This window comes from Bos grunniens, chromosome 15 (assembly GCF_055505025.1).
Source record: "Bos grunniens cultivar Pamir isolate PY7600 chromosome 15, Bosgru_T2T1.0, whole genome shotgun sequence".
In the NCBI taxonomy this organism is placed as follows: domain Eukaryota; kingdom Metazoa; phylum Chordata; class Mammalia; order Artiodactyla; family Bovidae; genus Bos; species Bos grunniens.
In genome coordinates, this window is record NC_141179.1 from 77,473,403 (window position 1) to 77,496,624 (window position 23,222).

A 23,222-nucleotide genomic window follows, 5' to 3' on the forward strand; every position below is an offset into this window, starting at 1 on the left:
GCATTTTAATAGGGTGTCTCAGGCGGTTCAGATTAAGTTGATTGACCACTTTAGAGAAAGAATTAAATTCTGTTTCTCTCATCACTCATACGTGGAATCTAAAATACGACGCAAATGAACTTATTTACAAAACAGAAACAGACCCACAGACACAGGTAACAAATTTATGGTTACCAAAGGGGAAGGCGTGGAGGGATAAATTAGGAGCTGGGGATTAGCAGATACAACTACTATTTATAAAATAGATAAATAGGGTTCTACTGTATAGCACAGGAAACTAGATTCAAGCTTCTGTAATAACTCTAATGGAAAAGATATGAAGAAGAACATATGTGTATATAACTGAATCATTTTTCTATACACCAGGAACTAACACAACATTGTAAATCAACTATACTTTAATTTAAAAATAAATACATAAAATTACGTTTCTTTCCACACTTGATAAAGAAGGAAATAGGCGCAGATTACATAACTATCCAAGATTATGCTGTCAGACAGAGTCATGATTCCAGCCCGGGTCTAATTCTAGTACTCATCACATCCTTTATTACAAGCCCATGATGAAGTCACACATCTGCTAGTCACAACAAATGTGGGAAACATGGCTTCTGATAAATCGGGCCACCCAGATTTCATGGTCTTCTTATTTACTAAGGTTAATAACTTTTAACATCTTTACTGAAATCTTCATGGTCCTTAAACTTTTTCAGTTACTTTTTTTTTTTAATGGAAGAATTGAGTTTTCCTTGCAGTCAGGCATAGAATCATTACTCCCTAGGGTAAATTTCTGAGCCATGCAGAAGTGGAAGGAGGTGGGAAGAAAGAATTCCCAGGTGTATCTGCTAAATGGTGCTAAAGCTCCTCACCTTTATCACTGAAATAAAGAGCGAATGGCTGATATTAATACTCACAGCCAATCAAATGGCAGCAGGTCTTCTCCAGCATCTCCCTTTCTACCCACTGAGACTGTAGCTCAGCGAGGGCCGTGAGTGGATTTACCTATTGCAGTCCACTTCCTAGAGCAGAGCCAGCGCCTCGATTGACTTTCATGCCTTACTGGGGTTTGGAGGGTTGTTTTTTTTTTTTTTTATCTCCCTCTCACTTTCTCTCTCTGTCTCTTTTTTTTTTTTTTTTTGTAGCCCAGCGACATGTCCTCACATACGTGGAGGATGCAGTCTGCCAGCTGCTAGAGAACAAGGAAGATATTAGCCAATATGGCATTGCCAGATTCTTCACAGAATAGTAAGTACCTGAGTGCTTTGCCTCTAGGGCAGGTCCAGAAGAGGCTTTTGGAAGCAGGCAAGATGCATGAAAAGTAGAGCAGGGCAGCTGATGAAGCAGTGGCGGTGGATGCTTAGTTTTGGTGGATGAGTTGAGGGCTGCCCAAACACGTTTTGGAACACGCTTTTGGTGCAGCCAGTTTTGTCTAATGATGAGTCTAGTGAGTAGTCACAGCTCTAGAAGCTCAACAACTGCTCATTTGATCCATCGCTACTACTGCTGTTCAGTCGCTCAGCTCTTTGTGACCCCATGGACAGTAGCCCGTCTGGTCCTCTGTCCATGGGATTCTCCAGGCAAGAATACTAGAGTGGGTGGCCGTTTTCCTCCTCCAGGGGATCTTCCCGACCCAGGGATCAAACCCCCATCTCCTGCTTGGCAGGATAATTCTTCACCACTGAGCCCCCTGGGAAGCCCTGTTTGATCTTTTAGATCTGTTTTTTTGTTTGTTTGTTTGTTTTTTTAGGTTCCTCTCATAATTTTTAACTTTTCCCATTATTCAGAATATTCACTCCGATTTCCTTTAGTCTGTTTCCTGTTAACCTGTGTTTTTCTTGGCTGGCTTTTTTTCACGGAAATGTTCAGGATGATATTCCTCTGCAGTTTTCCTTCCAGAGGATGCTTCGTCCATCACTTAAGAATTTAAGATTATTTCTAGAGGTAGGACATCTTTCATAGATTATATCTGTAAGGAATTGTGTTTCTTTATAAAGTATGTTTGGAGGGGTAAAAGTCAAGATGATTATCCATTTTTTTTAATTTATAAAAAATGGTTTTCTTCAAGTTTTATTGAGATATAATTGATATACAGCATTGTATAAGTTTAAGATGCAGAGCATAGTGATTTGATTTACATACATCATGAAGTGCTTATCACCATAAATTTAGATGAACATCTATCATCTTAGATAGATAATTAAAGAAATAGAAAAAAACTTTTTTCTTTTGATGAGAACTCTTAGGATTTCCTCTCAACAATTCTTATGTGTAACATATGAAATTTTCATATGTAACATACATTTTTATATCCCCAGTACTTGTTTATCTTGTAACTGGAAGTTTTGATTACCTTTATCCAATTCCTCCTATCCCTCCCCACCTCTGATAACCCCAAATCTGATCTCTATTGCTGTTTGTTTTTGTAAAAACTTTTTGTTTTGTTTTGGAGTGTAGCCAGTTCACAATGCTGTAATAGGTGAACAGCAAAGGGACTCAGCGGCATGTGCTGGAGCAGTTTGATGTGCTGTACATTAGGTCCTCGCTGGTTATCCATCTGCAATATAGCAGTGTGTACATGTCCATCCCAAACCGAGTTTGGTTTTGAATTACAGTTGACCTAGAACACTGGTTGTTCCTGTTATACTGCATAGCGATTTAATACTTCTTGTACACTTGACACTGATTACTACCACAAGTCTAGTTATGATAGTTCACTATACAAAGATATTACTTAGTTTTTAAAAAAATTTTAGATATTAGTTACCATATTTTCCTCACTGTACACTTCATACCCATAAGTCACTTTTTTGTTTTGCCACCAGAATTTACCTCTTAAACTCTCTTACCTATTTCTTTCTTTTTGATATCACAAAACTGCTTTTAGGCTGAATGAGATAATCAGTTTAAAATACCTTGGTCTTCATGAAAGGATATGCTAAAGAAATTTAAAACATTATTTTTATTACCAAATTGCCATCACATATTTATATAATCATTTTTGTATTCTTTTCTCTTTTTTCCTGGTTTATTGTAAGCTTTTTAAGAAAGGAAGAATAGCTCTTGCAGGCTATCCTATTCTAAGGTGAATCATGAGCTCAGGTCTATTCTTGAAAACAATTTTTTTTCCTTTCTATTCTCCAGAGGTTCCTTGAAGATTAGACATCTCTTCTAATGGCCTAAACTTGGGTTGCTGTTAGGGGAATTCTTGACTCACTCTCATTCTTTTGCTGAGCTATAAGTCTTGCAAATTAAATCTAGATTTTTTTATGGGTTGGAATTTCAAGTTCCTGGGAAAAACAGGCTTTCCAGGATCAGAGCTGGTTCTTTGGCTTCCCCCAGTCGTCTAAAAGAGGATGAAGTAGAGCAAGGCATCTTCCTTGTTCTCATGGTATGGGCTGAAGCAAACGAAGTGGGCTGGGAATAAAGACCGAGATCAAATAGCCTTGCTTGCTTTACAGAACTGACAAGCCTAGGGGTCAAGTTTCTAGGCCATTTAATCTGTACCAGCACCCTTGAGCCTCCTTGCCAAGTGAAATATGATTCTTCTGGGGGCAATGCTTCTTCCTGGCTTGGTTCATTTTGCTCTATGCTCCCTCCCCCATCTCCTTTACGTCTCTTCCCTACTATGCTGGTTCCTGAGGGTAGGCACCATTTCTCCTTCATCTCTGCATTCCCAATGCCTGGCATGCATGATGCCTCGTATATGATAGATGTTAGGTAAATATTTGTTCAATCTATAGCTGTATATATATTTTAAGTTATTGAATACTATCTACCTGGTGGCTCAGTGGTAAAGAAATCTGCCTGCCAATGCAGGAGACACAGGTTCGATCCCTGGGTCAGGAAGATCCCCTGGAGTAGGAAATGGCAAGTCACTCCAGTATTCTTGCCTGGAGAATCCCATGGAAGAGGAGCCTGGTGGGTTACAGTCCATGGGGTTGCAAAAGAGTCAGACACGACTTACTGACTAAACAGCAAACATTTCTATCTACCCTTTACTCTTGATTTTAGTATGAATAAGGACTATCTCTTGTTCTTTTTTTCTTTTTTGTTGATTGTTTTTGATAAAGTTCTATATCCTGCCATTTAAGAAGCTATGTACCAGAATTCCCTGGTGGTCTAGTGGTTAGGGCTCCTCACTTTCACTGCAGGGGGTATGGGTTATATCCTTGCTGGGGAACTAAGGTCCTGCTTGCTCTGCAGCCTGGCTGAAAAATAAAGAAGCAGCTGTATACCACGGATGTACCATGTAGCGTGGGTTCCAAAAGTGAACCCACTAGTCTATGTAACTAATACTGAACTCTAATAAGGCTTATAACTATTTCCAAATGCTATTGACTATAGCTTTTATCTAGCAGTACACTGTTGGGGAAAAAAGAGTCTTAAGATTTTCCACAGTGCTGATAGAAATCTAGTTACCAAGCAAGCAGTTTCTTGTCCTCAGAAAACTAAAAATTACATAATATATGTGAATGGCACATACTTGACATTTCTATAACTCTAAGACAACTGTATTGGCCTGAGGCAAGTTATTTTGAGAAGTGAGCCAGCATCAAAGCTCCAAAATCCTTTAGGAAAAAAAAAAAAAACTTGGAAGATGTACGATTAAATGGGAAGTGGTATTTGGTAGGCAAGGAGACCTGCATGGTAGAAGCTCCTGACTTTCCTTTGATTGTGAATTTAACTTATGTAGTGAAAATCCTTCTTTCACAGGCCTCAGTTTTGTATTGATTTGTAGAAGCATAAGGAAGTGAAAAGCTTCCCAGATGGCTTAGTGGGTGAAGGATCTGCCTGCTATGCAGGAGACACAGGAGACACGGGTTTGATCCCTAGGTTGGGAAGATCCTCTGGAGGAGGAAATGGCAACCCACTCCAGTATTCTTCCTGGAAAATCCCACGGACAGAGGAGCCTGGTGGGCTACAGTCCATGGGGTCCAAAGAGTCAGACAGAACTGAGCAACTAAGCACTGCTGCTGCTGCTGCTGCTGAGTCGCCTCAGTCGTGTCCGATTCTGTGCGACCCCAGAGACGGCAGCCCACCAGGCTCCCCCGTCCCTGGGATTCTCCAGGCAACAACACTGGAGTGGGGTGCCATTGCCTTCTCCAGTGCACACACACACACAGTGAAGTGAAAAGAACGGAGCCCTGGGAGGAAGAGCTGCTATCCTTGTAAGTCCTCACTCTATAATCTTGAGCCAATTGCTGAAATTTTCTGGGCTCAGCTGCCTCATCTGTGAAATGGGTATAATAAAGTCTAACATGCTAATAAAAATGATGTGATAGTTATATATTATAATAAAGTTTTTATCACTCATACTATATTTCAGTAACTATAATTCTTTGAAGTAGGTAATATTGTTATCTCTGTTTTATAGATGAGGAAACTGAGACTCAGAAAGGTTAAAATAGCTTCTATCAGTTCATGAGCTACAGAATTAAGAACCAAGCTTCACCTGCGGTATTAAAAAGCCACTGTTCTCTACTGTCTCCAAGTCGCTCTAATGCCTAATGTTACTGGAGGCCTAACCAGATAATAATTTGAGGTCTCTTCTTGCTATAATTTCTAAATTCTTTGAGGTTTCCCTTATGAATTATACTTCACACAGGTTATCACACAGCTTTGTCTGGTGACCTCAATACATTGCCATTTAAATGTTTAACACTGGCCTTTTGGAGGGGATAAATTGGAGCTATCTCTAAACAATAGGAAACATAATTTTTTAAAAAAATGTGTTGGGCTCCCCCCGTGGTCCAGTGGTTAAGAAGCCGCCTTGGAATGGAAGGGACACCAGTTTGATCCCTGGTCTGGGAAGATCTGGCACGCCGCAGAGCAGCTGAGCCCGCGCACCAAAACTACTGAGACAGTTTGCTAAAGCCCGCGAGCTGAAGCCGAGAAAGCCCACACACAGCAGTGAGGACCCACCGCAGCCGAAAAACTAAATGCAGAAATCTCGTAAAAAATATGTTAAGTGCGCACTTCCATCTCCCAGTTTCAAGTTCAGAGGTTGATATTTTCATACAATAAATGGTGGATAATTTACCTGTTTTTCAGTTCAGTTCAGTCGCTCGGTCGTGTCCGACTCTTTGCGACCCCATGAATCGCAGCACACCAGGCCTCCCTGTCCATCACCAACTCCCGGAGTTCACTCAGACTCACGTCCATCGAGTCAGTGATGCCATCCAGCCATCTCATCCTCTGTCGTCCCCTTCTCCTCCTGCCCCCAATCCCTTCCAGCATCAGAGTCTTCTCCAATGAATCAACTCTTCGCATGAGGTGGCCAAAGTACTGGAGTTTCAGCTTTAGCATCATTCCTTCCAAAGAAATCCCAGGGCTGATCTCCTTTAGGATGGATTGGTTGGATCTCCTTGCAGTCCAAGGGACTCTCAAGAGTCTTCTCCAACACCACAGTTCAAAAGCATCAATTCTTCGGCACTCAGCTTTCTTCACAGTCCAACTCTCACATCCATACATGACCACTGGAAAAACCATAGCCTTGACTAGACGGACCTTTGTTGGCAAAGTAATGTCTCTGCTTTTGAATATGCTATCTGGGTTGGTCATAACTTTCCTTCCAAGGAGTAAGCATCTTTTAATTTCATGGCTGCAATCACCATCTGCAGTGATTTTGGAGCCCCCCAAAATAAAGTCTGCCACTGTTTCCACTGTTTCCCCATCTATTTCCCATGAAGTGATGGGACCAGATGCCATGATCTTAGTTTTCTGAATGTTGAGCTTTAAGCCAACTTTTTCACTTTCCTCTTTCACTTTCATCAACAGGCTTTTTAGTTCCTCTTCACTTTCTGCCATAAGGGTGGTGTCATCTGCATATCTGAGGTTATTGATATTTCTCCCACCAGTCTTGATTCTATCTTGTGCTTCTTCCAGCCCAGCGTTTCTCATGATGTACTCTGCATATAAATTAAATAAGCAAGGTGACAATATACAGCCTTGACATACTCCTTGTCCTATTTGGAACCAGTCTGTTGAACAATGATAAAGATTACTCTTCCAAATTGTTTTTGGAAGGTTTTTCTGCCGATTTTCTTCTGTGGATTGGCTTGCCCTCTCACCTGTGCCGTTGCTCCATGGAGGTTGGTGTTTCCAACAAATCCATGATTGTTCCAGCAAATCTGGATAAGCTGTAAAACATGAGTAGCTAAGCTGTACTCTGTGTGTGTGTGTGTGTGTGTGTGTGTGTGTGTGTCTGTAAGACTGTGAGCTCTTCAGATCAGATTCCTCTGGACACTCTTGAAAGAAGGATACCAGATCCCGGAGGATTTTCTTTTATGTTGTATGCAACCTCTACCTCTGAATGTTGTCTTTCAACCAGTGGAAGGTAAAAGGAATTGACATTTAGAGGTGCCGCTCTAAGAATAGACCAAGTGTCAGCACCGGGTCAGGACCTTTGAAGAAGTACATCCAAGAAAAAGAGGCTAGAATAGAGTAGCTGTAACTTAGAAACCGCAGTAGAGTGTGACCAGGTTCTTGTGGCAAAGATAAAATGAGAAATGTGGTTTTTTAAGACACTGGAAAATAATGATGAGAGAAAAACAGGCTGAAATCTGAGAATTCCTATCACGATTGGGAACCATTCTTCACAGGCTAAATTGATAGTTACAACCCTGTGGCATCAGGGAGCTTGACCTCCACGTACTAATATAGAAAAGAATGGTACTCTGTGGTCTTGGTTGGTGGGCCCAGGAGGGCTCTTTTTTATGATCAAGTGTCTTGTTTTTGTTTTTTTTTAATGATGATTTTAGCTTCCTAGGGAAGTTTGCATGACGACCACTTTGGTTACAAGTACATATACAGATTACCTTCATTGACGGAGGTTTATCTTAAGGATATGTGAGACTATATGACAACACTTCTTGAATTCATTCATGCAGTGATTATTTTTGAGCACTACTAGTGTCTGTGTGTATTTGGCAATGAAGGAGAGTGGTGAACAAGACAAATAAGATATTAATAATTGCCCCCATGGACCTGGAGGTTTAGTGAGAGATAATCAATAAACAAGTAAACTGGTGATGATGACAGTAGCTAATAGTAGATAAATACTTGCTGTATTCTGGGCATTGTTCCAAGTCTGTAACATGTATTATGTCATTTAATTCTCAAAAATACTATGAGGTGGAGTATTAGTATTATCTTCATTTTATACATTAGGAAATTCAGGCACACAAGAGTAACATTCCCCAGGTTATACAACTGATACTAACAAGATAAACAACAAAGAAGTAACTAGAATAATGTGATATATAGAATGGCCAGGAAGGCCCCTGGGAGGGGATGGCATTTGATGGCTTATCAAATTATTATTGATAATTTATCAATTTATAATTTATCAAACTTATTATTTGAGGGCTCAAATTATAGAATGATTGGCTCCTCATCCGAGAGCTGATAAGTTACTTCAGCTCAGGTGACTTACCTTGTTTTTGTCCACCTTTATCACCTAGGCTTTCTTTGTCCAAAAAAGAAAATTTGACTAATTTTATTTGCTGCTTCTCAGAGTGGAATACCTTTAACAGGTAGTAGTCATAGAAATCTACCTTATAGGTAATTGGCCTCTCTCTTGGGCGCTGCTTGTATATAATAAGTAAGAATAATAAAATAATTAGTCATAAAATTATTTGTGTTATCTAATATATACTATATATAGTTTAAATATGGAGATGGAAGTATTTATCAATTTTCGAAAAAATTATTAATTCCATTCTGATACATATCAATTATCAGAATTCAGTTGGGAACTTGCATGCTTGTTTTATATGCTTTAGTAGTAAAAGGTGCCAGCATCAAATTCCTTTTTTTATTGTTTTAGTTAGAATAAGTCCATGAAATGTGAGTTTCATTAATTTACTCTTGGAGGAAAGGAGAGTCCAATAGTGCATATTCTTAAATCATTTAAAATGTAACTCTAATGAAAACAATCCATGGTTATAAAGCATGTATTACTTTTTCTTTTTTAAACAGGTGCTCTAAGCCCTATGAAAGATGACCCACTTCTCTCCTCAGTAATCTAGAACGATCAGGGCGTAAACTTGCAGTTCTAAAGTTGGCAGGTTTTGTAGGATTATCCAGCACCCAGCATTTAAGTCGTGTTTGGGCTCTTCTTGTGCCCATGGTAACAGAGGAGCAGGTCTGGAGCACTGAGAAGCACATGAGAACAAACTAGGACCTTGCTGAGTTTCAGGCTCGTAGCTCTGATGAGGAGCGGACCTGAGACTTCTCTGGGCCTTTTCTGCTCCACATTCTCCCGACTGATTGTTGTAAAGTTGAGCCAAAGTGTAGCATGATGAAGTAATGGTGACTAATCACATCACAGGCGTCTTCATCAGGGGTAATGCTTGTCCTGGCCTGCTGCTCATCCCCATCTTTTCTCCACAGTTCAGTTCTTAGCTGCAGTTGACATTCTGTAACAGAAAGTTATCCACTTTTCACTGTCACCATCTGCATCCTCAGAGGGTTGCCTGGAATAGATTTTGCCATAGCTGAAGCAATCCTGCCCTCACTGATCCTGGCCCAGGCATTTCTGTTAAGCCATCATTTAGGAAATCCGTGGAGGATTCTGGCTCTTTTCTATATTACCAGAGGCATCTTGTAGAAAAAGGATGCCAAGGAAACATAGTGGTGGGTTTGAAAGTCTTTTGAAGCTTAAAAATCCAGGTTCACTGAGGATGTAAGAAGCTGCTTATTTGCTTAGAATCCATCTTTCTCCTCCAGGCCCTTCATGTCTTGAGCACAGGAAACCATCCAGCAGCACTTGACCTGGCGGCTGAGGAAGGCATTTCACAGCCCAGTGGCCCCTGACTCCTTTAGAAGTCGGAGTCAAAGGCTATGGAAGTAATAATTGGGCCCAGATTCTCCCTGTCAGGATAGACCTTACTTCCCCACCCCCTCCCTGCTACAAGTTAGGAGGAGTTTAGCTGTCATGAAACCGTTCAATAAGAGGAAATGAAGGAACTCCATCCTTGGCTGAAGTATTCTCAACACCCAGTGATACTGTTTCTGCTTTCATAGGAGCTGCTCTTACAGCCAGCTAGTATAAATGTTAGGTATCATTCTCCACACTGAACTTTTCCCCTCAGAGGAATTACTTGATTTATTTTCATCTATAAATAATATAAAGAACCTTTACTTGGCCCAGTCCAAGCCCTGATACTCCTTCTCACTCTGGTCATTCCCTGAGTGCTCCTCTGGCAATCGTAGACACGCAAATCTGAGGTAGCGTGTCAATAGTGCTATTGCTAATCAGAAGTTAAGACGCTTTACCTAATCAACAGTAGAACCATTTAAATGAATCAGGGCTTCCGTCCTGGCTCAGTGGTAAAGAATCTGGCCTGCCAGTGTAGGAGACACTGGTCGGATCCCTAGGCCGGGAAGATCCCACCTGCCACGGAGCAACTAAGCCCGTGTTGCCACAACTCCTGAGCCTGTGCTCTAGAGCCCCGGGAGCTGCAACTCCTGAGCCCACGCACCACAGCTACTGAAGCCCGGGCACCCAGAGCCCGTGCTCTGCAACAAGAGAAGCCACCCCAGTGAGAAGCCCTCACACCCCAACTTGAGAGTAGCCCCTACTCTCCACAACTAGAAAAAAAAAAATCGCACAGCAGCAAAGACCTAGCACAGCCAAAAATAAAGAAATAAAAAAATTATTAAAAAAATTCATCAGTGGTTTTAATTTCTCCCATAATTTGCTGGCAACTCTAGAAGATCTGCGGTGCTGGCAGCACAGGCCTGGCATGAGAGCAGGGAAGAATGACATAGTCTGGGACCTTGAACCAGAAGGTTGTTAATGAACTGAGATTGGGGTGGGAAGGAGACAGGGGAAGGAGGATGGACAGTCAGATTTTTGGCAGCCACACAAAGGTCTTTCTTCCCGGAGAAAAGGGAAACGAAAGTCAAATGAAGCTTCTCTCTGTTACTATGATTTGTTTAGATGTCCGCCTGTGCGTTGCTTCCAGCCCCCTGGCAGGTGCATCTCTGCAGTCAGTGACTTGCCCACAAAACAAACTGTTTCTCAGTATCCCTCAAGAAGGGTCGTATCCAACCAAGTTCCTGTCTGAGGTCAGAACTGAGCGCTCTTTTCTTCAGCCAACAGGTGCGGCTCTGCTCAGCATGGTGTGTGTACGCATGCATGCTCAGTCATATCTGACTCTTCGCCACCCTATGGACTGTAGCCCGTCAGGCTCCTCTGTCCATGGGATTCTCCAGGCAAGAATACTGGAGTGGGGTGCCATTTCCTTCTCCAGTATCTGACTTTATGTATTGATGATTCATTTTCATATAAGTCTCATTCCTGTTTAGCTCCAGTTTTCTGGGATGTTTGCATCCCTCCTATTTCATGGCGTTTTTGGAAAGTGATAGTATTTCTCTTTAAATAGTATTGGAGATGAAGATCCTTAGGACTTGTTAGTCTCTCTTGTTTCCTGTAACACTGCACGCACTGTTTGGATTAAAGACATTTGATGATTTTCTACATGACTGGTAGCCGTTTAGTGTTAGTTTATTCAGAGAATAACCTAAGAAAGCTTTTTTTTCCCCCAACATATAAGCTATTTCCTCACTTCCTGTCTATACCCTCTTTCCTCTGGCTGCCAAGGTTTTAAAAATTCAAGGTGTCATGGGAGACCTGAGTCAGTCAAGCCTATCCAGCTTGTATTGTTCCTGTTCTTAGCTCCAGCAGTGCAATGATGTGCTGAGGGTAATGAAAAGCAGACATTCTCTGCTGAGGTCATTGCTCGTCACACTGGCAGCTTGCTCCAGGAAGCTGTTTATCTGTGCTTGCTGAGCCAAGCTCCAGCCTCCAAACAGTTGGAATGTATTGAGAAACCACAGAGCCCAAGGAGAGACTGTTAACCGGGCAGTTCCAGGCAGGGAGAGTATATTCACACCACACAAGTTACAGTTTACATGTTCCTGCGCACGGCCTCAGACTTCACTTTCTGTGCAATATATGTGCCCTCTCAAAGGGGGTTAACCGAGAGAGCTCTGTTCACATTGCCCTGAACATCCACGAGCTTGCTGTGAGGAAAAAAAGATATTATAGAAAACTTGATGTAAAAAGCACCTTTTTTAAGGTAGTGTTTTTCGGAGTCAGGTTTGTTGTTTAGAATCTTAAACCATATAGGCCCAATCTCTAAGGCATCCCCAAATGATATTCCATGCATGGTTTTTCCAACTAAATATTTTTCTTCATGCCTTTACCAAAATAGTAAGTATTGTTACAGAGCTTTAAATGTGGTCTATATCCATAGGAATATAAGATATGGTCACGTGGCTTCGCGCGTGTAATCTGGTTGAGGAGTTAATGCTTATTGATTAACCACTAGAGAACCATTCAAGACCTTATATAATGGCTTTAAATCGTGCTTGGAGATCTGAGAGTATGGTGAAATAATGGGCACTAGAGTAATTACATCATAGAAGAATTTGTCTTGACCTGTGTGATGGTTAATTTTATGTGTTAACTTGACTAGGCTAAGGGGTGACCTGATAGCTGGTAAAACATTATTTCTGGATGCATCTATGAAGAGGTTTTCAGAGGAGATTAGCATTTGAACCAGTAAACTAAAGAAAGATTGCCCTCCCCAGTGCATTTGGGCATCATCTAATCCATTGACCTGAGTAGAACAAAAAGGTAAAGAAAGGTAAATCTGCTCTCATTGCTTGAGCTGGGAAGTCCATTTTCTCCTGCCCTTAGACACTGGTATTCCTGGTTCTCAAGCCTCTAACCTGAACTAGAACTTAAACCACTGGCCCCCTGCTTCTTGGTCATTCAGACTCAAACTGGAACTTATACTGTTGGCTCCTCTGGCTCTTAGGCCTTTAGACTTGGTTGAATTTACCAGCTTTTTTGGTTCTTGAGATTACAAATCGCAGATCATGGGACTTTTTGGCCTCCATAATCACATGAGTCAATTCCATGATCAGGTAAGCTGATTTTACCTCTGTTCCACTATCTTCACTTATATATATATATATATATATATATATATATATATATATATATATATATCTGTTTCTCTGGATAACCCTGATTAATACACCCTGGAAAGGTGAGTAGAATATGGATAAGTGAAAAGGAAAGAAGTATTTTTATATGACTTGAAAACACTGTAGCACAGTGGTGAAGAACACAGACTTTGGAATCAGATCTCTGTTCAAGATCTGATTTCGAGCCTGCCATTTAACTCGTATGTGATCTTGGGCAGGTTGCTTACCCTTACCTATAAAATAGGGAGATTCATATAAACATAAAATTATATGTTACATGATTGATAGAAGGTTTAAATAAGATAATGAGTATAAAGTGCCTGGCATTCTACCTAAGACATACTAAGTGTTGGATAAATAATAGCTACTGCTACTATTGTTCTTTCATTAAAAATATTTACTGACTGCATTTTGTTAGTGTTCTGGACACTAGGGGATACAGAAGTGAACAGAACAGCCAAGATCTCAACCTTCATGGCACTTCCACTCTAAAGTTAGCTATCATTCTGAAACTATCTTTGTTTCATTATTTTGTCTTGTACCTATTTTAGACTTACCAAAAAATCACAAAAATATTATTGCGCCTCTATAGCCAGCTTCCATGCTTCCATTCTTTCACCCGGCCCCCATTAGTGCTGACAGTTTCTATAACCGCAGTATAGTTATGAACATCAGAGACTTACTGATTGAAAACTATGAATTATAGGCTTTATTGGAATTTCCACTCCATTTCTGAAGGCCAGTTTTGCTTGTATAAATTCTAGGTTGGCAGTTTGGCACTTTGCATATTCCATTCCGTTATCTTGTTTACACCATTTCTGTTGAGAAGTGAGTTATCACTCTTATTATGCCTTTGAAAATAATCTATCCTTCTACAATAATCTCTGACTACTTTTTGGATATTTGGTCTGATTTTTGCTAGTTTTTCTGTGATGTGCCTAGGTTTGCTTTTCTTTATAAACTATTTGGGATTCTTAAGTGTTTCTTGAACATGTAACTTGACATCTTTTATCAGTTTTGGAAAGTTCTCCATTTTTAGCTTTTCAAATTTACCTCTGTTCCACTATCTTCACTTCTTCTGGAATTCTGATTACACAACCATTAGACTTTTTCATGGTGTCCTCTCTTAGGTATTTTCTGCATTTTTTTCATCATTTTGTCTTTCAGTGTGAATATTTTTTTCTGAACTATTTTTACAGTTCATCAATTCTCCTTTTCTTTATGTCTAATTTGCTGTTAAACCCATCTATTGAGTTCTTACCTCCCAATTATTGTATTGTTTTTTGTGTGTGTGTTTACTGGGCACTTTTAATCAGTCTTTTAAATACAAAAGAAGGAAAGGGAAATTGCAAGTTGGGGAAACTATTAGTATAAATGGTTGAAAGTTAGTCTGAAGAAACTAGTCTCTTCTGAAAACATCTTCATAGACACATCCAGAAATAATGTTTTACCAACTATCGGAGCACCCCTTAGCCTGGTCGGATTGATATGAAAAGTAACCATCACACAGTCTTGCCTCCCCTACACTGCATCTTAAATCTTTCTTATTTTTATTTCCAACAGCAAAATAGATTTTAATTAGCTTACTTTCTATAATTTATTCTTCTAGATTATTGTGAAAACCTTAGTTTTCAAATAGTAGTCCAAATATGGGTTTTTTTGGTTTGTTTCGTTTTTTAAAGACTTACCTTTAGAGCAGTTTTATGTTCACAGGAAGGTAGAGATTTTTTTATATATCCTCTGCTCCCCCAAAATACATGCTTCTCTCATGCCAACATCCCAGCTGCTTGTTACAGTTTATGAGCCTATCTTGACACGTCATTATCACCCAAAGTCTACGGTTTACCTCAGTCGTGTCCGACTCTTTGAGACCCTGTGGATCGTAGCCTGCTAGGCTCCTCAGTCCATGGCGTTCTCCAGGCAAGAATACTGGAGTGGGGTCGCCATGCCCTCCTCCAGGGAAATCTTCCCGCCCTGGGGATGGAACCCGCATCTCCTGTGTCTCCTGCATTGCAGGCAGATTATTTATCCACTGAGCCACCTGGAAAACCCAGTTTGCCTTAGGGTTCACTCTTGATATTGTACGTTCTCTGGGTTTGGACAGATGTATAATGGCTCATATCCATCATTGTAATATCATACAGGATATTTTTTAGTGCTCTAAAAATCCTCTGCTCAGGGACTTCCCGGGTAGTCCAGTGGTTAAGAACCTGTCTTCCAATGCAGGGGACGTGGGTCTGATCCCTGTTCGGGAACTAAGATCCCACGTGCTGTGGGGCAACTAAGCCTGCCCACTGCGACTGCTGAGGCTGCGTGCCACAGCCAAGACCCAACAGCCGAAAGTGAATGGATAGGATTATTTTTAAACCTCTGCTCTGCCTGTTTATCCCTTTCCCCACCCCAACTTCTAATATTTTTTAGTGTCTTCATAGTTTTTCCTTTTTCAGGATATCATATAGTTGGAATCATATAATATGTAGCATTTTCTGATCATTATATTTTCTAGTTGAAGAACGGCTATTCAGCCATCATTTTAAAAGCCTACAAAGAGCACATGCTGGAGAGGGTTTAGGGAAAAGGCAACCCTTTGGCATGTTGGTGGGAATGTAACTTGGTGAAGCCACTATGAAAAATAGTATATAGGTTCCTCAGAAAAACTAAAAGAGTTGTCATATGATCCAGCAATCCCACTCCTGGGCATATATTCAGAGAAAACTATAATTCGAAAGGGTACATGCATCCATGTGTTCACAGCAGCACTATTTACAATAACCAAGACACGAAAACGACCTAAGTGTCCATCAGCAGATGAATGGATAAAGATAATGAGGTACATGTATACAATGGAATATACTCAACCATCAAAAAGAATGAAATAATGCCATTTGCAGCAACATGGACAGTTGTTGTTCAGTCCCTAGGTCATGTCCGACTCTTTGCGACCCCTTGAACGGCAGCGCATGAGGCCTCCCTGTCCATCACCAACTCCCGGAGCTTGCTCAAACTCATGTCCGTCGAGTCGGTGTGCCATCCAACCATCTCATCCTCTGTCTCCCCCTTCTCTTCCTGCTCTCAGTCTTTCCCAGCAACATGAATGGACCTAGAGATTATCACACTAAGCAAAGTAAGTCAGAAAGAGAAAGACAAGTACCACAGAAATCCCATAGGATATCCCTTGTATGTAGAATCTAAAATGTGACACAAATGAACATGTCTGTGAAGCAGACACAGACCCACAGACGCGGGAGCAGACTTGTGGTTGTGGGGGAGGGGAGTGGGGAGGGGGAGTGATTGGGAGTGTGGGGTTAACAGATGCAAACTATTACGTATAAGATGGGTCAATAACAAGGTCCTACCGTATAACACAGGGAACTGTATTCAATATCCTGTGGTAAGCCACAATGAAAAAGAATATAAAAATTATGTATAATGTGTATAATTATATATTATATACATATAACTGAGTCACTTATAGCAAAAATTAAATCTGTACATCAGAAATTAACAAAATTATAAATCAACTGTACTTCAATAAAATTTTTAATAAAAAGGACTGCCATTCAGTTCTCTTTTAATGGCTTCTTTACTAGATCTTATCTTTCATTTGCTGACCATACTAAAGCATATGGTTATAGGCAGTCCATCAGTCATTATTTGGATTCTCCGAGGTCTGTGTCTATTATCTATTCTTTCTCTTGGATTTTTACTCCATTGTCTTATTTTGTAGTATACCTTTCTCCCTTTAGTTGTGTTATATATTGTATATGAAAAACTGTAGAGATAATGTGAGGCCTAGAATGATGTTATCTATTTTCAGAGAGGATTTATATTTGCTTCTGGCAGATGGCTAGAGCACTCACAGTCCTGGATTACCTCAATCCAATCAGGGGTTGAAATCATTTGAAACTGGGCTTAAGCGTCAGGGAGGGCTGATTTATCCCCAGTCACAGTTTTCACGGAGCCTTTCCCAGAGCCTTAGAGAATTTACCAAGGTCCCTGGGTCCTGAACTCCAGTTTTTTGACTGCCAAGTCTTAAGAATCATTTGAAAATTCAGGGACTTAACAATAATTCACAACGATTACCGCTCAGTCTATCAGCTGCCTCTTTTATGACTAACACAGCTCTTGGAACTACTAGTGGGTATAATATTACCTTGTTTTTGAAGTGGTAATGAGTATAAATGATATTGTGAAGTGTCTGGAACAACTTTAATATGATATGAAAATATCTGAGGTTTCTGTTGTTGAAAAAAAAATCGCAGGCCCTGCTAATTCTGTTACGTTTACTTTCATACTTGAAGGAAATGCTAAATTCCAATGAAAGGTTAGTAAAGATAAAGATGTAATTTTTTTCCTATCCACGTTTGTAGAGTCGTCGAATTCAATCCATGGATCCTTCTATTTAGAATCCCTGCCCATGGGGAAAAATGACTCCAAACACTAGACTCACTTCTTTGGATTTTATTCTCCTCTTATACCTACCTGGCCTTGTCATTCTTCATTTGACTTGGTGGCTTGCTGATGACTTCAAATGAGTGCTTTTAATAATTCATCCAGTTTTTCCCGGCCAGGAGGATTGGTCTAAATTCCTTGGTCTACCTTTATTGTAAGAGGGAGTGTTTGGAACTTTCATTCTAGTGGAATATTATTACATTAGCAGAAGGAGAAAGTACCGTACACTGCACGGAGTCATAACAGAGTCTCCCTTGACTTGTGGAGGACCAGCACATGTTGAAAAGGAACTAACAGGAAATATGTAATTAGGATAGGGCCAGTTTGTGGAAGGCTCCATTATATTGAGATAAGAAGAAAGGCAAAGTGAAAGACAGTACCTTATAAAGGCTGAGAAGCAAACTCACTGTTTGGTCTTTTAATTTTTAAAACTTAGTTACTCGAAAAATAAATAAATAAATAAAGGGGAAAAAAAAAAAACAACTTAGTTACTATTTCTTAAGCCCTGTGCATGATAAGTCGCTTCAGTCATGTCCAACTCTTTGCAATGCTATGGACTGTAGCCCTCCAGGCTCCTCTGTCCATGGGTTCTCCAGGCAAGAATACTGGCATGCCCTCTTCTAGAGGATCTTCCCAATCCAAGAATACTGCCGTGCCCTCTTCCAGGGGATCTTCTCGACTCAGGGATCGAATCTGTATCCCTTATGCCTCCTGCATTGGCCGGCAGATTCTTTACCACTGGTGCCACCTGAGAAGCCCTTATTAAGCCTTTAAACCTTAAACCTCTAAGCTAGAGGTTACCTCTAGTTGGCATTTAGTAAAATGCCAACCACTGTGTCAGACATGGTCCTCGAGGAGTTCACTGTCAGTCTTACAGGAAGCAGAAATCACGACAGTTTACATACCAGGATGCTTGTGGGTCCACTATACGCCAGACACCATGTCAGTGAAGGACAGAAGATGAATAAAGCCAGTTGAACTCGAGGAACTAATGAACTCAAGGAGAGAATCAGATGTGAGCATAATTATTAAGATACTGCTCAGTAAGTGCCGAGTAGAATTTCAGGCAGCATGTTTTGGGATAAATGGAAGAAGAGATTTATTCTGACTATAAATTTTGAGGAAAGCTTCAAACGGTCTTTAGAAAATGAATAACGGAGAATAGGAACTGAGCAAGGAGAGCATCTCTAGCTAAGGGAATAGCGTGAGCAAGGGCACAGAGGGTTGGTGTATTCAGAGAACAAAGGGTCTGTGGTCTGTGCACCAGTCTGTTCGACCTGCTGTAACAAACTGCGGTAGACTATGTGGCTTATAAACAGAAATGTACTCCTCACGGTTCTGGATGCTTGAAGTGCAAGGCCAGTTCCTTGCAGAGGTTGATGGGATTCTGTCTGTTGAACCCTGCATCCTGGTTCATAGATGGCCATCTTTTTGCTGTATATTCCCATGGCATAAGGGGCCAGGGAACTCCCGTGAGCCTCTTCTGTAAGGACACAAGTCCTGTTCATGAGAGTTCCATCCTCCTGACCTACCTCCCAAAAGCCCCGTCTTCAAATACCATCACCTTGGGAATTAGGTTTCAATATATGAATTTTGAAAGGGCCACAAATATTCAGCACATTGCAGTGAGGTAATAGAGCTTAGGAAGATATTTAAGTGAGGGGTTAGAAAGACAGTTTTCTCTCCTCTGTGACTGATAGGGTATTGGTGCCATTGACTGAGATCATTCAATTTAGGAAATACTTCTTAAATACCGCTTATATACGTGAACCGTGAACTACCAGATGTTCAAGCTGGTTTTAGAAAAGACAGAGGAACCAGAGATCAAATTGTCAACATCTGCTGGATCATTGAAAAAGCAAGAGAGTTCCAGAAAAACATCTATTTCTGCTTTATTTTCTATGCCAAAGCCTTTGTGTGGATCACAATAAACTGTGGAAAATTCTGAGAGATGGGAATACCAGAACACCTGACCTGCCTCTTGAGAAATCCATATGCAGGTCAGGAAGCAACAGTTAGAACTGGACATGGAACAACAGACTGGTTCCAAATAGGAAAAGGAGTATGTCAAGGCTGTATATTTTCACCCTGCTTATTTAACTTATATGCAGAGTACATCATGAGAAATGCTGAGCTGGAGGAAGCACAGGCTGGAATAAAGATTGCCGGGAGAAATATCAATAACCTCAGATATGCAGATGACACCACCCTTATGGCAGAAAGAAGAACTAAAGAGCCTCTTGATGAAGGTGAAAGAGGAGAGTGAAAAAGTTGGCTTAAAGCTCAACATCCAGAAAACTAAGATCATGGCATCCGGTCCCATCACTTCATGGGAAATAGATGGGGAAACAGTGGAAACAGTGTCAGACTTTATTTTGGGGGGGCTCCAAAATCACTGCAGATGGTGATTGCAGCCATGAAATTAAAAGACCCTTACTCCTTGGAAGGAAAGTTATGACCAACCTAGACAGCATATTGAAAAGCAGAGACCTTGCTTTGTCAACAAAGGTCCGTCTAGTCAAGGCTATGGTTTTTCCAGTGGTCATGTATGGATGTGAAAGTTGGACTGTGTAGAAAGCTGAGTACCGAAGAATTGATGCTTTTGAACTGCGATGTTGGAGAAGACTCTTGAGAGTCCCTTGGACTGCAAGGAGATCCAACCAGTCCATCTGAAAGGAGATCAGCCCTGGGTGTTCTTTGGAAGGACTGATGCTGAAGCTGAAACTCCAATACTTTGGCCACCTGTTGGGAAGAGCTAACTCATTTGAAAAAGACCCTGATGGTGGGAACGATTGAGGACAGGAGGAGAAGGGGACGACAGAGGATGAGATGGATGGATGGCATCACCGACTCAATTTGGGACATGGGTTTGGGTGAACTCTGGGAGTTGGTGATGGACAGGGAGGCCTGGCGTGCTGCGGTTCATGGGGTCGCAAAGAGTCGGACACGACTGAGTGACTGAACTGACTGAACTGACTGATGCCTTGGTTTATCACAGGTGCTGGAGAACCAGTGATTAACAAGGCATGGTCTCTACTTTGAGAGGACTCACAAAAAAGCCAGTGGTTAAATTACTTGTGATTTGAGCTAACTAGAGGTTTAAGGTGTAAGAATAAGACTGTCCAGAGGACAGACATCTTAATTAAACTGGAAGAGTCACAGAAGGTGTCACAGAACAGGTAGCCCTCTAAGCTGAGTATTCTTTTCCTAATTTATTTATTTTTTAAAAATCAAAGTTATACATGCATTAGGTTTAAAGAATGAAATAGTTCTATAAGAATTGTAAAAAATAAAATTCTGCCAACTCTCAGTTCAGTTTCCCATTCCTCAAAGATAACCACTTTCAACTCAGAGTGATTTATTTGGCGTTTATTTCCAGATCTCTAAATTACTAGCTTATGTTGCTACTTCTTGATTTTTTTCAAATTCAGGCATTCCCTATTGACTTCCCACTCTTAAGATATTATTTCCTTTACCACACATATGTACCTTTACTTACTGCCCCCCCAATCTCCCAATATACTTATGTCCAGATTTTTGTTATTATTCAGTGTTTATATTTTATAATTATATAAACACTATCAACCCCTGAACTATGTTGTATAACCTTCTTACCCCTAGGATTTCCCCTGCTACTTTTTTTTCTTGTTTGGTTAATTTCCTATAGATTTATCACTAACTGAACCAAACTCTATCCAGCTGCATAAATTTCCCTGAGTGCTGTGTTGTTCCACTTGCCCCTCCAGATCCAGTCTCCACTTTTCTCTGCTCTGGAGGACTGATCTGTATGGATTTGAATCCATAGACTCCCTTGCCCTGTGGCTTCCATTTGGATTAAAGCCAGTGGGAGGTACTGGCGGGAGATTGAAGGGCAGGAGGGGAGAGAGTGAGATGGGGGTATATGTCCATTTGTTTCTCTTTCTACCAGTCTGCTGTGGGCTAGGTTGGCTCTTTTCCTCTACTGACGGTCACAGCTCAAGTTGAATGGTCCCTACTCTTTCTGGGTTCCGGGAAGCTTTCCCTCCACCTGCCTCTCCAGGCCTAGGGGCAAACACAGGTCCTAACTAGCCCTTAGGTAATCCAGTCTCCCTCAGCCCTGTCCACCCCTTTGTAAATACCCTTTTTCTAAAACACATTCCTCAGCTATCCTCTTTCAATGCATTGTCTGTTCACTGCCAGGACTCTGACGGAAGCAAATGCATGAATATTTGTATGTATGTATTCTCTCTTTTCTAGCTCCTTAAAGAAGTCTCCTCCAGAATCTTGTCTTCCGCTCTGTCTTTATGACTTGATCTCTCTGTGTCGTATATAGCTGCTGTCAGGGATCTCTGGACTTTCACCAGTACCCTTCAGATTCCCTATCTTCTTTCATCTTTATTTTTGGTATAGTGGTCTTAAAAAAGGATCCCACATTCTTTGATATTCCTGCCTTGGAGAAGTGGGGTCTGTGTGCCCTCTGCTTGAATACGAATATGATAGAAGAAAGGCTTTGTGACTTCCCAGGGCTAGGTCACAAAAGGCTGTGTAGATTCTGTAGGACCTCAGGCTTCAGCCATTGCCCCTCAGGACCCCTCTTACTGACCAGCCGCCGTGCTGTAAGAAGCCAAGCCACGAGCCTGGTCTTCAGGTCGTCCCAGTCCAGGTGCCCAACCTGAGAGTGAAGAAGCCTCCAGCGGATTCTGTCCCCAGCCCTTTACATTGACCCCAGCCACTCAGGCCTTCCCAGTTTAGGTTCCAGGCATCGTGGAGTAAAGACTGGGCATCTCTGCTGTACTCTGTATAATTCCTGAACCTACTGAATCCATGAGCATAACAGCATTTTTATTTTTTATGCCACCAACTTTGGTGTGGTTTGTTAAGCAGCCATAGAAGTCTGGAACAGCATTTGTTCCTAGGAATGAGGAAGCTCAGTAACCTAAAACATGCACCATTGGCCTGGAGACCAGGCAGTGGGCAAGAAATCAGGAGGACCTTGAGAAGAAGTTAGTGGAAGTCTCCTTCATGGATAGGAGATTATCCATGAAGGCTGAAAAAAAGGTAGGAAAAATGTTTTTGGAAGCTGGAGATGGGACTTTCCTGGTGGTCCTGTGGCTAAGACTCCATGCTCTCAGTCAATGCAGGGGGCCTGGGTTCCACCCCTGGTCAGGGATCTAGATCCCACATGCTGTAACTAAAAGATCCTACATGCTGCAGCAAAGATCAGCTATGACCAGGCACAGCCAAGGAAATGTTGGCGGAGGGGAAAGACCCTTGTTGTACAGAGACAGGAAGTTTGGCGTACTGTCACCGTTGGTAATGTGAAAAAAATAGGAAATGTACCTGGTGAACACAGTGGGCTAGCTATAGAGATTTCTGGGCCGCCTGTCTGTCTTTTCCTAGCTGCCTACAGTAAAACGTGTGGGCTTCCCTGATAGCTCAGTTGGTAAAGAATCCTCCTGCAATGCAGGAGACCCCAGTTTGATTCCTGGGTTGGGAAGACCCCCTGGAGAAGGGATAGGCTACCCACTCCAGTATTCTTGGGCTTCCCTTGTAGCTCAGCTAGTCAAGAATCCACCTGCAGTGAGGGAGACCTGGGTTTGATCCCTGGGTTGGGAAGATCCCCTGAGTATGGGAAAGGCTACCCACTCTAGTATTCTGGCCTGGAGAACTCCATGGACTGTATAGTCCATGGGGTCACAGAGTCGGACACGACTGAGTGACTTTCACTTTCACAGTAAAATGTGAGAGAGATGAGCTAAAGAAATGAACTATTTTGTTTTCAAGTAGAA

At 41.4% G+C, this 23,222-nt stretch overlaps 1 protein-coding gene across 10 annotated transcripts in view; it reads left to right on the forward strand.

Annotated features, from left to right (window-relative positions):
- The window catches only part of CSTPP1 (centriolar satellite-associated tubulin polyglutamylase complex regulator 1), a 210,257-nt gene that overhangs the window by 48,955 nt on the left and 138,080 nt on the right, over window positions 1-23,222 (forward strand). For 8 of the 10 annotated variants that reach the window (XM_086341576.1, XM_086341568.1, XM_086341573.1 and 5 more), the window contains one exon: window positions 1,143-1,245. The exons of the other annotated variants lie outside the window; for them this stretch is intronic. Coding sequence is in view for 6 of the 8 variants with exons in the window: in XM_086341568.1 (XP_086197694.1) it covers window positions 1,143-1,245 (103 nt within the window). In the remaining 2 variants the exon portion in view is untranslated. The remainder of the gene's footprint in view (window positions 1-1,142; window positions 1,246-23,222) is intronic. 10 annotated transcript variants of the gene reach the window in all.